Below are 13,449 nucleotides of genomic sequence, written 5' to 3'. Positions count from 1 at the left end.
TGGTCCCTGTTGGGGGTGTGCAGGGCCTGCTTGGTGGTGGCTCCATGTCTGCAGCCATTTCAATGGCGACCGCATGGCGGCAGCCATTGCACCGGTGGCCACATGGCGGCAGCCACCCTGGATCTGGCTGCATGGGCGGTCATGCCTCGGTGGTCCTCAGGCACACCTATGGCCTCATTAGGTACGTATTGGTTTTACATCTCACCATCATGGCTTGCCAGCAGGTGCAGCGGACAGCAGGCATCGCGCTCATTATCGACGAGGGGACCTCATCTGAAATCTGTGCAGTGATTTTCTAAACTATGGCTTGTTTTATTTTGCAGCCTTCAGTAGCGATTCCTGCTGCGACTCAGTTCTTGCCTTATCTCCTCCCCTCCCATTATTCGTACCCTTACCTTTATCACTAGTGTGTGTTTGCAAATTGATAGCGGGCATTTCCTACCGATCACTGCCACCCCCTGGTTTTACGGATTCCCCAGCATACCCTACTCTATTAGGCCTACACCATGCCGCCAAAGCGTCAGGCTGCTTCTCCTCCCCGCACCAGAAGGGGCACTGTAAGGGGTGCGCCCACCAAGCCTGCCCAAGGTCAGGCCTCTGGACAGCGGAAGGTGCGTGCGACCAGGGAGGAGCAGCCCAAGAAGACCGCGCCCAAGAGGGCAGCGGCACCTAAAGGGTCTTCTGGGTACATAAGCCCACTAGCCTCGGCAAGCCGCACCGGCAAGGGGTCGGCTGTCAAGCCGAGATGTACAGAGAGCTCCTCCTCTACCCGCTCCTCCCTTAGTAGCAGTCCCTCGCATTCGGCGCGCGGAGACAGTAGGGATAGGACCATTGCCCGGCTGAGGCGCCGCCTGGAGCGGTGGGAGTCACGCAGAGGGAGCTCCGGGTCACTTCACGGCCGCAGGCGAGGGCGCAGTAGCAGCCCCTCTGACCACCGTGCTCAGGAAGGTGGGTCACGTTCATCATCCGCATCCACCAGGCGCAGAGGTAGGTCCCCCCGTTCCAGCTCCTCTGACAGGTACAAGAGTGACGAGAGCCCTGAGTCGCGCAGATCGCGTCATCGCGGGAGGAAACCCCACAAATCCAGGAGGAGGGGCCACAAGTCCAAGAGGGACTCATCTGGATCACCTAGTTCCTCTGACAGGTACAAGAGTGACAAGAGCCCTGAGTCGCGCAGATCGCGTCATCGCGGGAGGAAACACCACAAATCCAGGAGGAGGGGCCACAAGTCCAAGAGGGACTCATCTGGATCACCTAGTTCCTCAGGTAGGTCCAGCTCCACTGATAGTGAACAGGGGGGGAACATCAACGGCTATTGGGTTACAGGCCCCGACGCCCCAGGGCTGCCACACTGGGTCTGGAGGCGCCGCAACCGGAGGCACAGGCGTGAACATGGTGCTATCGCGCCGTGCGGGGAGGAGGGCATTGACTCCAGAGGTAGAGTTAGGAAATCCAACCACAAAAGAACCGACCAGCCCCCAGGCATTCGCCTGCGTGAGAAGTTTCGGGAACGCATCCTTAATGGAGAGTTCGTGGATCTGTTTGATCTGCTATCCCCTGCCGCTTCGACAGCCCTAAAATCCAAATCCGCCGAGCAGAGGAAAAAAGATAAAAAAGTGAGTGTTGAGCGTACCTTTCGTAATTGGCTCACCGCATACACCACTTACATGGGTATTATAGTCGCTAGTTACCCTGACAGGGGTTGGCACTTGTCCAACTACCTACTCATCATCCTCAAGGCTGAAGCCATGTCTGGGGGGGAGGCGGCACTCGCCTATGACCAGGCATTCAGGGAACGGGCGGCAGAGGACGACACAGTTAGATGGGATATCAAAGATGATGACGTGTGGTCTGAGTTGGTTGCCCCGTTCTTCAAGAAAGGGCCTGACAATGTGAAACAGTCCAAATACCATTCCAAAGCCCCCAAGAGATCTTGCTGGGAGTATAACAATGGCTCCTGCCTCAGAGAAAAATGTCGCTTTGCTCATGAATGCGAGCGCTGTAGTGGATCTCACCCCACCATGAAATGTTTTCGGGGGAAGAAGCTTTTTCGAGGCCCCCGCGGATCAGGCGCAGGCACATCTCAAGACAAAAGAGAGGCTGGAGCCTCTACAGGCCCCTCTGGCGCTCAGCAAAGCAAAAACAATGCCCGCAAATAGTGCTCTCCTTTCCCTAGCCCCCTCACCCATATCTCTATCAGCAATGCTGCCATTGTTACACCAGTACCCCAAGAAAGAGGCAGCAAAATACATTGAGGAGGGCTTTAAGGAAGGTTTCCGCATCCCAGTGGTAGGCACCCCCTCATGCACCAATCCTCCCAACCAAAAGTCTGTCCGAGATATGCCACACATTGCCGAGAAGAAAATCACCAAAGAACGCCTGCTGGGGCGAGTGGCAGGTCCCTTCACAGAACCTCCATTTCCTAACCTCATAGTGTCCCCACTGGGTATTGTACCCAAGAAGGCACCAGGTGAGTTTCGATTAATACATAACCTTTCTTACCCAAAGGGTGGGTCAGTAAATGATGCCATTCCCGAAGAACAATGCTCAGTCAAATATGCATCTCTTGATCAGGCAATCAGGCTGGTTAGGGAGTGTGGCCCGGGCGCACTCATGGCAAAATGTGACATCGAATCAGCCTTCCGTCTGTTACCAGTCCACCCCAGGGACTTCTGGTTGCTAGGTTTCAAATTCCAGGACCAATGGTACTTTGACAAAGCTATGCCCATGGGCTGTTCCATCGCATGCGCTGCATTTGAAACCTTCAGCACATTCGTGGAATGGGCCATGAAACGCAGGTCGGGGTCCCACCGCATTTCCCATTACCTGGATGACTACTTTTTCGTGCAGCCAGCGGGCTCAGACGCATGCGCTAGGGCGCTGGCATGCTTCATTCAGCTGGCGGCTGAACTAGGCATTCCACTGGCAGCAGACAAGACCGAAGGTCCAACCACTGCCATCTCATATCTGGGTATTGAACTGGATTCTGTCAGTCAAACCTCTCGCCTGCCCCCAGCCAAACTCGCCACGCTGCGGGAATTGATAACTACCATGATGGCCCAGAAGAAGACCACATTGCGTCAGGTCCAGACACTTCTAGGACACCTCAATTTTGCATGCAGGGTTATCTCGCCCGGTCGTGCCTTCTGCGCACGCCTAGCCCGCCTCACGGCTGGCGGTGGTGCCCCCCATCACCACATCAGGGTCACACACACCATAAGGGAGGACCTCAAAATATGGCTGACCTTCCTGGAAAGTTACAATGGGGTGTCCTTTTGGCAAGATTGGCTGCTGCCTAAGGAACAGCTACAGGTGCATTCTGATGCCTCTGGTCGTTTTGGCTTTGGTGTCTACTTCAGGGGTCACTGGTGTGCGCAGCCGTGGCCGACAGCTTGGCACGCAGAGGGCATTACACGTGATTTAACTTTTCTTGAGTTCTTCCCAATCCTAGTGGCTCTCCGGGTTTGGGGGCACCTCCTCAAGGACACCAGGGTGTGCTTCTGGTCGGACAACCAGGCGGTGGTAAGAATCATCGCGAAGCAATCTGCAAAATCCAACAGGGTAATTCGCGTGCTCCGCCTCTTCGTGCTGGAATGCCTGAAAGGTAACATCTCCTTTTCCGCGCGGTTCATCCCCGGCCTCAATAACGACATTGCAGATGCCCTGTCTCGCTTTCAGATGGAGCGTTTTCGCGACCTAGCACCCGAGGCCGATCAACTCCCAGAAGCCTTTCCGGAGGACCTCTGGGAACTTGGACGAGAGAAGTGACAGCAGGAGTACTGAGCGCCCTTGCACCATCAACATTGCAGTCCTACACCAGAGCATGGTCCCAATTCGAGGGGTTCAGAGATAAGTTCGGTTTACGACCCAGACGTGCCGCTAAGGAGCATGATGTGCTGAAATATTTGGTTCACCTAAAGCGTAGAGGCATGGCCCTTAAGACCATCAGCCTGCACAAGGCCGCTATATCATACTTCAGCAACTGTTTTTGGTTCCCAGACCCCTGTAACACTTTCCACGTAAGGAAGCTTATGGCTGGGTGGCGTCGCTCCCACCCGCCCATTCCAGATAAGAGGAGGCCAGTAACCATTGAGATCCTCCAGACGATATGGGATGCGCTCCCCAGCATTTGCTGGTCCAACTATGAGGTTAGGCTCTTCAGGGCGGCCTTCTCCCTGGCCTTCTTTGGTGCGCTCCGTATCGGAGAGTGCGTTGGGGGCACACTGTCACATCATCGCAGGGGCTTGTCCGTGGCTGATATCAACCTGGACAAGCGCATGATACAAGTCAAAATCCGAACCTCCAAAACCGATCAACTGGGTAGGGGTTCCACGCTAAGTCTAGCCTCCTCCCCACACACTGGACCATGCCCTGTCGCGGACACACGAAAATTCCTGAAGGTACGCCCTCCAGGACCAGGCCCCCTCCTCATTCATGCATCAGGCCGCCCCATGACCCGTTGCCAATTTGTCTCAATATTGCGTAAGGCCATACATGCCTGTGGAGGCGACCCGTCACAATTCTCCGGGCATTCTTTCCGGATTGGTGCAGCAACCACGGCAGCTGCGAGCGGCCTCCCGGCTGAACACATAAAAACAATGGGGCGGTGGCGTTCAGCTGCCTTCAAAGGCTACATTAGACACAACCAGCAGGCACTGACAGATACTATATAATCCTTTCTTTCAGACTCAACCCCCAAACATGTGTGGATCTTCGGCCACAGCATAGTGCATTGGGCGGCCATCCATGCCACTACTGGTCCAGGCGGTGAACATCTGGGTCTGCAGCCGAAGATCTCCATTACCTGGTTCGGACAACGTGGAATGCGGTGGGATGCCCTGCTCCCTCGGTTGCGTCACGAACTTGCGTTCCGCCACCCGCCAAGCGCGGTTGTGCTCCACCTCGGCGAAAATGACTTGGTTGTGCGGAAAAGCATAGTTTTGATCAAAACAGCGATCGCAGACCTGGAAAGCGTACACGCCACTCACCCCAGTATCACGATTTTCTGGTCCGAACTTTTACCACGCTTGCATTGGCGTGGCAACATCAAACCCACTAGACTCAATTACACTGTGGAAAAAATCAATAGGGCAGTGCGCTCTGCAACCACTCGCATGGGAGGTCGGGTCGTGAAACACCCCAACATTAAAGTTTACATGCAGGAGCTATTTCGGCCGGATGGCGTGCACCTATCGGACCTTGGCAACGAGCGTTGGCTAAGCGACATCAGGCATGGCCTGATGGACTGGTTGGAGGATGGCAAAGGCGTTTTTCAGATGTAGGTAGTCTTGGCGGCGAGACCGCAATCTTTGCGGTCTCGGGTGGCGGTATCAGGCCTTGGGCGGAATCCTTTTGTCCATCTTCCTCTTGCGGCGGCGATACCAGGGTTCCCCGTTAAAGGGGTTTTCTGAAGGGAGGCTTTGGCCGTACACCGAAAGGTTGTCATTGCTCTCCCCTGCGGCGGCGGCGTTACGGGGGCGGCCATCTCTGCTTGAACATATGTTCTCCAGAGCTGGCCCATCCCCCACACACACACTGGATAACCCTGATGCTCCCTAGGTCCCCGGCTGGGGACCAGGGAGGGAGAACGCCCAATGCCTGAGCCAAGGTCTACCCACATTTGAAATTTAATAAAGTTGTGGCCAATTTAATCCCATAGCACGTTGTCTTGAGTCGTTATTCCACATGACGGGGGGACCGTGCAGGATCTGGGGACTCCGCCTGCCCACGCAATGACCGTTCCCCGCTTAAAACGGGGGGCGCCCTTTGCGTGGGCGCGTGCAGCCCCTAGACCTGGAGCGGCCCCAACAGCATAGGCTTGGCTTTGCCTTCCCTCAGGTGTGATACCTGGAGGTCTCCGCCTACCTCAGTCAGTTGTCCAATCCCACCTGGGGGAAGCGTTGCCAAGGAGACCAGGCCAGGTAGGGGAGGGATTACCTGCCCACACAATAGAGGGAGGATCTTACCTAGGAATCCTCACTTGGCTCCAGAGCTTCTCCCACCCTACCCACCCTCAGTTAATGTCTTATTTTGCAGGTTAACTTTTCTTCACAGGTTTTTGCAGGTTAACTTTTCTTAACAGGTATGCGGGCGCTGCTACGTTAAGGTCGCTGTTAAAGGGCCGGAAAGGAATTTCCCTGCATTGGCAGGTTTCGCCTTTCCCGTAGCAAAACGTCACAACTTTGGCGGTATCAGGCCTTGGGCGGAATCCTTTTGTCCATCTTCCTCTTGCGGCGGCGATACCAGGGTTCCCCGTTAAAGGGGTTTTCTGAAGGGAGGCTTTGGCCGTACACCGAAAGGTCGTCATTGCTCTCCCCTGCGGCGGCGGCGTTACGGGGGCGGCCATCTCTGCTTGAACATATGTTCTCCAGAGCTGGCCCATCCCCCCCACACACACTGGATAACCCTGATGCTCCCTAGGTCCCCGGCTGGGGACCAGGGAGGGAGAACGCCCAATGCCTGAGCCAAGGTCTACCCACATTTGAAATTTAATAAAGTTGTGGCCAATTTAATCCCATAGCACGTTGTCTTGAGTCGTTATTCCACATGACGGGGGGACCGTGCAGGATCTGGGGACTCCGCCTGCCCACGCAAAGTGCTCCCTGCAGCAAAGTGTTGTGGTTGTAGTGATTACTCATCATCTTCATAATCTGTGCTAGCTTTCCTGATTATAGAGCTAGTACTTCCACCCTGTTTTGTAATGTTCCTTTCACACTGCAGGACCTGTTGCATTACGGAACTGTGGCCTTTTTTACTGATATATTGGCATGTCACACTAAATTTCACACAGCTATGAATGCCATTAGGCAACATCACTAACTTCCCGCTTTCCGCACATGCATGCTTCTGGTCCCCCAGTGATTCACCTATGAAAACAGCAGGAATGAACTGTACGCTGGGATACTGCCCCAAATGCCATCAATTTACTCCCATGATTTTCTGGGCTAGTGGGTTGCAAACAGATTTTTCATGGAAGCAATTAACATGAAAATGAACACTAAACTTCCACTACATCCTGCTAGATTTTTGGAAGTGGCTTGCATCTTGTGAAATTTCAAATATAATCCGGTGAAGTATTTTGAAAAATAAAATGTCACGTGGAACATAGCCATAATTCTTCCAGCTCACCTGAATATTTAGTATGGTGGTCATGTGCCTTGGAAATGGAAACCACACGTTCCAGCACCCCTTACATGTTGGATAGTTGAGTTCAGACTGTACTCTTGTGTCTTCCTGTGTATTGTTTTAAGATGATATCAGATAAATCTTCTTATAATGCCAGTATGGGTATTAGTACCCCAATCTTTGCATAATGCAACAGGTGATATGAAAACAACCAAGACGTTTCCATGCTTACCTGGGGAACAGATGTTTGGTTGAGGGGGCAGAAGGCAGAGAAAGTTCTGAAGGGGTTACCCCAAGTGTTAAGAGTTTGAGAAATACTCCAGTAGCATGTACAGCATTCACTCCAGAAACTCGAAAGTAACGTTGCCCCAGGCATGTAATTTCCTTTGTCTCCAAACCTATAGAGCATCCCGGCAAGCAGAGACTTCTGTAATCCATCCAGCTAGGTTTTAGTATCATGAATCTCCTCCACTCACAACTGCTCAACAGACAATGACTCAATGACCAGTGAGAATAGATAGCTTTAAAATGTGAGCCAGCAAATTGAGAATTGAGCTATCACTCTAAACATTTTCCACAGCCAGTATTGTTACATGAATGTGCTTTTAATTTTAATCAAACTTTAATTTTAATCGAACTTTTATTTTGTCCTGCAAAAACACTGCAAAACTATACAATCAAAGCAAAATGAAGAAATAATTTATTTTACTACCACAAACTAGTGATGTCAGTTTTAAATGATCTGTTCCAGAGTACAAACTTGTCCAGTTTGTCATGCTCAGCTGCCTTATGAATTGAGCATCATTTCACGTACATCCAAATTGCTTGGACTAAGGAAGTAAAATTAGATGTTGGCAATTCAGCACACATGTGGTCTATTGCAATGGCCAAGTTCTCCTTAACAGGAATGATGGTTTTTGGAGCCTTGACTTCTTCAACACAGATTGCTTTTAATAACTGGCAATCTGTGCTTACCAATAAAGTAAACTTTACATTTGCAAACTGTAAAGAGAAGAAAGGAGTAAAGAAAAACCAACCTAGATGCTTTCACTTTCACAATATTCAACTGGAGTTACAGCAAAAGATACACACCTTACCTTAGGCCTCTTCCTGTACTACTCCCAAGCTATTCCCATTAAAGGAACAACACACAGTTTCAACATGGGCAGCATTCAGCAGATTAGACCAACTAATGCAGTCTGCTTTGTAGGGGAATACAGGGGGGGGGGGAACCTACCCCAAATGAAATGCTCCTTGTTTGCAATGAACCTCATAAGCAGACCATTCATATAATACGTCTTTCAGCAGTAATTGTCTTCTCTTATATGGGTCAGGTATCTTGATTGTTCCTTGCAAACGTGGTGCCCCCAAAGCACACACGTTAGAGTTAGTCCTCAGTATATTTGTTTTGGGAGGAATGTAGTTGAATTTCCATGTGGCTCTCCACCATGGTTGGTTCTGGGAATTGCAATTCCCAGGAAGCAATATAATAAGGCACAACCTTTGGCACCTTCATCTTGTGTTCCCTATTCCTGAGAATTCTCCAAGAACATTCACAAATACTAAATCAACTCTGATTCAAGGCAGGTGGTATTTGGGTGTTAGGAAGCCATTGCAGACCCAGGCTAAATTAGAATCTGATGTAGCCTGCTGAGTGCTCTAATTAGGAGCACCCACTCTAGCCCTTTTTCGTGTTCCATCCATGAACTTAGTAAATATATTCAAGTTAGGTTTCCTCAGAGTAGACCCATGGAAATTAATGAACGCAACTAACTTAGACCCATTAAATTCAATATACCTGCTCTGAGTAAAACTTAAGTTGAATACTACTCATGGGGAGGAGCAGGAGCATGGCTTTTGACCTCATTCTAGCCTCTGTGCATTCAACAGGTGATGTGTGTAGGATCTGAATGTTTATGCAGTGAACCCAGAGTGCCTATACCTGTACAGTCAGTGCATGGACAGAACATGAAAATAAGCATACCCCCCCAAGTGTCCCATTTCAAGCAGGACATCCAGAATCATCCTGGCTTCTGGGTGCATCTTGGAATGTGCCATTTCCTGGTCCAGCACTCTGGCACAAGTCCAGAGTGCCAGACCACAAGTTACTCACTCCAAAGTGAGTCAGAACTCTGGCATGACCCTGCTGACGATCAGCAGAGCACTGGACCAGAAGGTGCACCCCGATTTTGGGGATGAAAATGTTGGAGGGTATGAAATAAGGCTAGAGTGTGTTGTGTATAACAGGTCTAGGAAAGTTGGCCAGTCTGTAAACTCCTCACATAGTCCTGGATTTAGCTACTGCAGCTCCTGTTTGGGTCCCCTCCTCACCTCGCTCCATTGCAGCAACCTTCTATCAGTCAGACAGTTGTGTCAGCTGAGAGTCATGAAAAGGGCATTCACACAATCAATAGCAGCAGAACACCCTGCAGCCTTGAAACAGCCAATGGGGCATTCACTCAGGCAAGTGCCCTCTATTTCCACCTTTCAATGCAGCTGAACTGGGACATGCCTATGTTGTCATCATCATCATCATCATCATCATCATTTATAAACAACAACAACACTACCCTTTTTATCCGTGATGCAGTTCCGAGTCCCAAATGAAGATCAGAAATTTCACTAGCAGCACAGGCTGGCTGCTTCTTTTCAGAGGAAGGCTTCTCCTAAACCCCTTGCATTGCAAAAACCCGAGTCCTCCAAAGAAAGTGAAGGAGAAAACAATAAATAGAGTGTTCCTTCATGAGCAGCAGCAATTCATTATCAAGCAATTAGCGGCGTAATTAGCTCCCATTTCTCAGTTTGGGATGTTTCCTTGAATCTTGGAATTACAATTATGATAAAAAGGTTGAAGACAGAGTACAGTACTCTAAGGCTAAGGGTTTGCAAACAATTTGTCTTCTAATGACAGACTGGAGAGGCCCTAATTGCCAAGGAACACTGCAAAGGAAGGCAGAATCTGTGCCAGACGACAAAGCATTGATTGCCTTTGGAGCACAGTCCTGGGCTGCTGAAGGGGGAATGCAGCTTCATGGCTCCAGGTAATTAACTTTCACACAGTTTCCTTCTGAAAACCCAAATGAAGCCTTCTTGAAGTCTTCATTACCAAAGGATATTTGTTAATGAAAAAGCAGAGAGCCAGCCAAAAGTGTCTTCCTGCCTCCCCTGGCTCCCATAACTTTCTCCTCTCTTTTTTTCATTCATTCGTTCATTCATTTCCCATGGCTCAATAATGCCTTTGGAAATGAGTAATGATGGGCTGAATAAGTGCAAAGAGTGAGATGTACTTAATGAGACAGACAAGGCGAGACAGCAATAAGAGAACTCTGAGCCAGAGGAGAAAACGGGAGAGAGGCGATGACAGGCTGAACGGGGGCACAGGAGACAATGCAGAAAGCAAAGACCAGGCAGACCCATAAAAGTCTATGCTGTATTTCACCATTAAGTTCCATGGTGCAGAAAAAAGATTTGATATATTTATCAGCTACAAAGCAATTTTTTATTTTCAGATGGGGATTTGCTTGATGTTTCACTGTTTTGCTGATGTGGTCCCACTATTTCTTCATTCCTCAAAGCTGGAAGCTGGACCCTAGACATCAGGGCATGGCTAACCAGTAGGAACAGTGAACAAGACCACTCCACATTGCAATATTTTGTTGCAGGTCTCATTTAAGTTAAAAGCATAAAAATCTAAGAAGAGGCTGTTGGATCAGGCCCCTGGCATGTCTAGTCCAGTATCCTGTTCTCACAGTGGCCAAATTGGTGACCATCACTGCATCCTGTGTACAAAATATACTGTGTGTGGAAGAACTTTACTTTGTCCTGAATCTTCCAACATTCCATTTCTTTGGATGTCCCTCAGTTCTAGTGTTAGGGAGAAGAAATTTTCTCTATCCACTTTCTCTATACCCTGCATACTTTTATATATGTCTATCTTAACTATTGTGCCTTTCTCTTAACTAAAGAGCCACAAATTCTCTTGAAGGGTTCCATATTCTGCCTTTTGTTCCTAGGGCAACACAGCCATTTGCACTCCAAAATTATTCAAAAAAATACAGCTGGAGCATGTTAGTCTCTGATGCTTTTCCGCATGGTGAATGTCAAATCCAAAGCTTTGTTTTCCCTGTTTTTGTCTCCTTCCCAGGTTCTGGTTGTAATGCCAATGGTAGCGATTGGCCATTATTTTGCTGGCATTCTCCTGAGGTGATGAATTATCATAGCCATACCCACCCACTCTTCCTTGTGCCACGCATAGATGAGCTATTGGAAACAGGGTCCCTCTCTATTTTTGCCCTTCCTGACAGTCTCACTGGCAGATGGGAGAAGTTAGCATTTGTTCAAATGTCACACAAAGCAGATTTTGGACACCAGTGAACCATCAGGCAAAAGCTCAACACATGACCAAAGTGGGGAAGGGTGATTGAACTGAAATGAGTGGGTCTTCTTGGACCTTGAAAAACAACAACAGTATATGCAATGTTCTCTGAGCTTTTGTTTTACAAAGATACAGATTGAGCTATTAAAAACTCCAACAAAATCCAGAGACGGATCCCCAAGATTCTCTTTGCTTTTCAGAGTTCAAAACTTCCTCTTTTTTTGCAACTGGCTGTAGCAATGGCTGAAACCAGGTTACTGCATTCCTCTACCAGCTGACCTGGCTACCAGTTTGCTTCCCAGCGCAATTAAAGGCTCGTCCACACTTCCACTTGTGCCGTGCCTAGAAAGCTCAGGTATGAGAGGTTCTCCCCTTGCCCCAAGGGAAAACCCACTCTTTAGCTATAGACTGGAACAAATGGCAATCTGGGGAAACTCATATGCTCCAACTGAGCGCTAAAGCCACTTTCGCCTTAAGGAGGAGGTGGGGTTGCGGGCTTCACGACCCCTCCACGCACGATTGGGGGGATTCCCGGCCGCGTCACCCCCTAGCCAGTCAATTGGCTGATTCAGGGGGCGTGGCCTGCCCTATAAAGGCAGGACGCAGCCGGGGATCTCCCTCTTTGCCGCCCACCAGCTGTTCCTGATTTTCCCACCCTCCGACCCTATAGATTTTCATTCTTTGATCTTGCTATGGACCTTGGTTGGTCACCGTTGAGGGGCCTGGTAGGAATTTTTCCACTTGGCAAATTGGCACCAGCCACTTGGTTTTCGCCTACCTCGTAGCAAACCTCGTATTGGCGGTTAGGCATTGGAATAGTTCTGAAGTTGGAAAAAGGAGAGGTAGCGCCAACACCTGCCCCACATTTTGAAGGGTAGTCCGTTAAAGGATTCCGGGGGGGGGGGGGTAGCCCTGTCTGAAGCCTAAGGAGGTTAGAGCCTAAGGCACGCCCCCTATCGGTGGCCCGGGGGGAGCTCCTAGGTGATGTGCATCAGCAGGACTCCCCCTACTGGTGATTAACCCTTCCCAGACACCATGCAAATGGGCTGGAGTCAGAAATAGTCGGTTAGGACCAATGCCTAAGCCAATACCGCTCATCACCTGTAACCAATAAAGTTGTGGCCTTTCTTAGCCCATTAGCCGCCCTTGTTGTTAGCCGCCCTGAGCCCGGCTTCGGCTGGGGAGGGTGGGATATAAATAAAATTTATTGTTATTATTATTATTAACCTTAATAACTGCATCATGTGTCATTATTTCCATCTGGGGGGGGGGTTGGGAACTCGCCATGCAAAGAGTGGTAGTGGAAATGTGAATAAGCCCCAAGGACTGGTTGCCACTTTTAAAGCCCTAAACCAGGTATGGGGAATATCTGGTCCTCCAGCTATTGCTGAGCTACAAGTCCCGTGCTTGCTAAGGCTGCCCTAAGCAGACCAAGACACCTAAATGTTTGCTTTCTGCCTGCCCGTGGCTCCACAGTGTGAATCTGCCAGCCTCTTTATATTGAAGTAATCTACCGAGGTTCTATTGTTAGCATTCAAAACCCTTTAATATAGCTGCCTGGAATACCTGGGAGGGCTTTTCTCCCTTGTAGCACTCAGGATGCATTAACTTTGCCCTCACTTCGTCATCAGCAGAAAACTGTAGCAAAGATGAGATCAAAGATATGACCTGCAGCACATGTTGGGTGCACATCTCATTCAGATGTTAAGTACAGTTTGAAACCCTCATTCTATTGCACCTCTGCATTCTCTAGCTAAAGTTGTCTAGAATCATAGAATCATAGAGTTGGAATAGACCACAAGGGCCATCGAGTCCAACCCCCTGCCAAGCAGGAAACACCATCAGAGCACTCCTGACATATGGTTGTCAAGCCTCTGCTTAAAGACCTCCAAAGTAGGAGACTCCACCACACTCCTTGGCAGCAAATTCCACTGTCGAACAGCTCTTAC

General features: G+C 49.7%; 1 protein-coding gene across 1 annotated transcript; it reads left to right on the top strand.

Moving 5' to 3' along the window:
• Positions 1-506: 506 nt before the first annotated feature.
• Positions 507-5,700, top strand: LOC308594477 (uncharacterized protein; the record flags this gene model as incomplete). Its single annotated transcript, XM_081207536.1, has 2 exons — positions 507-1,266; positions 4,687-5,700. 2 exons carry the CDS (start codon positions 507-509, stop codon positions 5,280-5,282), a joined length of 1,356 nt encoding a protein of 451 aa, XP_081063662.1. The 3' UTR covers positions 5,283-5,700.
• Between the last annotated feature and the right edge of the window lie 7,749 nt (positions 5,701-13,449).

This window comes from Podarcis bocagei (genome assembly GCF_964188305.1).
Source record: "Podarcis bocagei genome assembly, chromosome: 9".
NCBI classification, from domain to species: Eukaryota; Metazoa; Chordata; class Lepidosauria; order Squamata; family Lacertidae; genus Podarcis; species Podarcis bocagei.
This window is presented reverse-complemented; position numbering and strand designations above follow the sequence as displayed.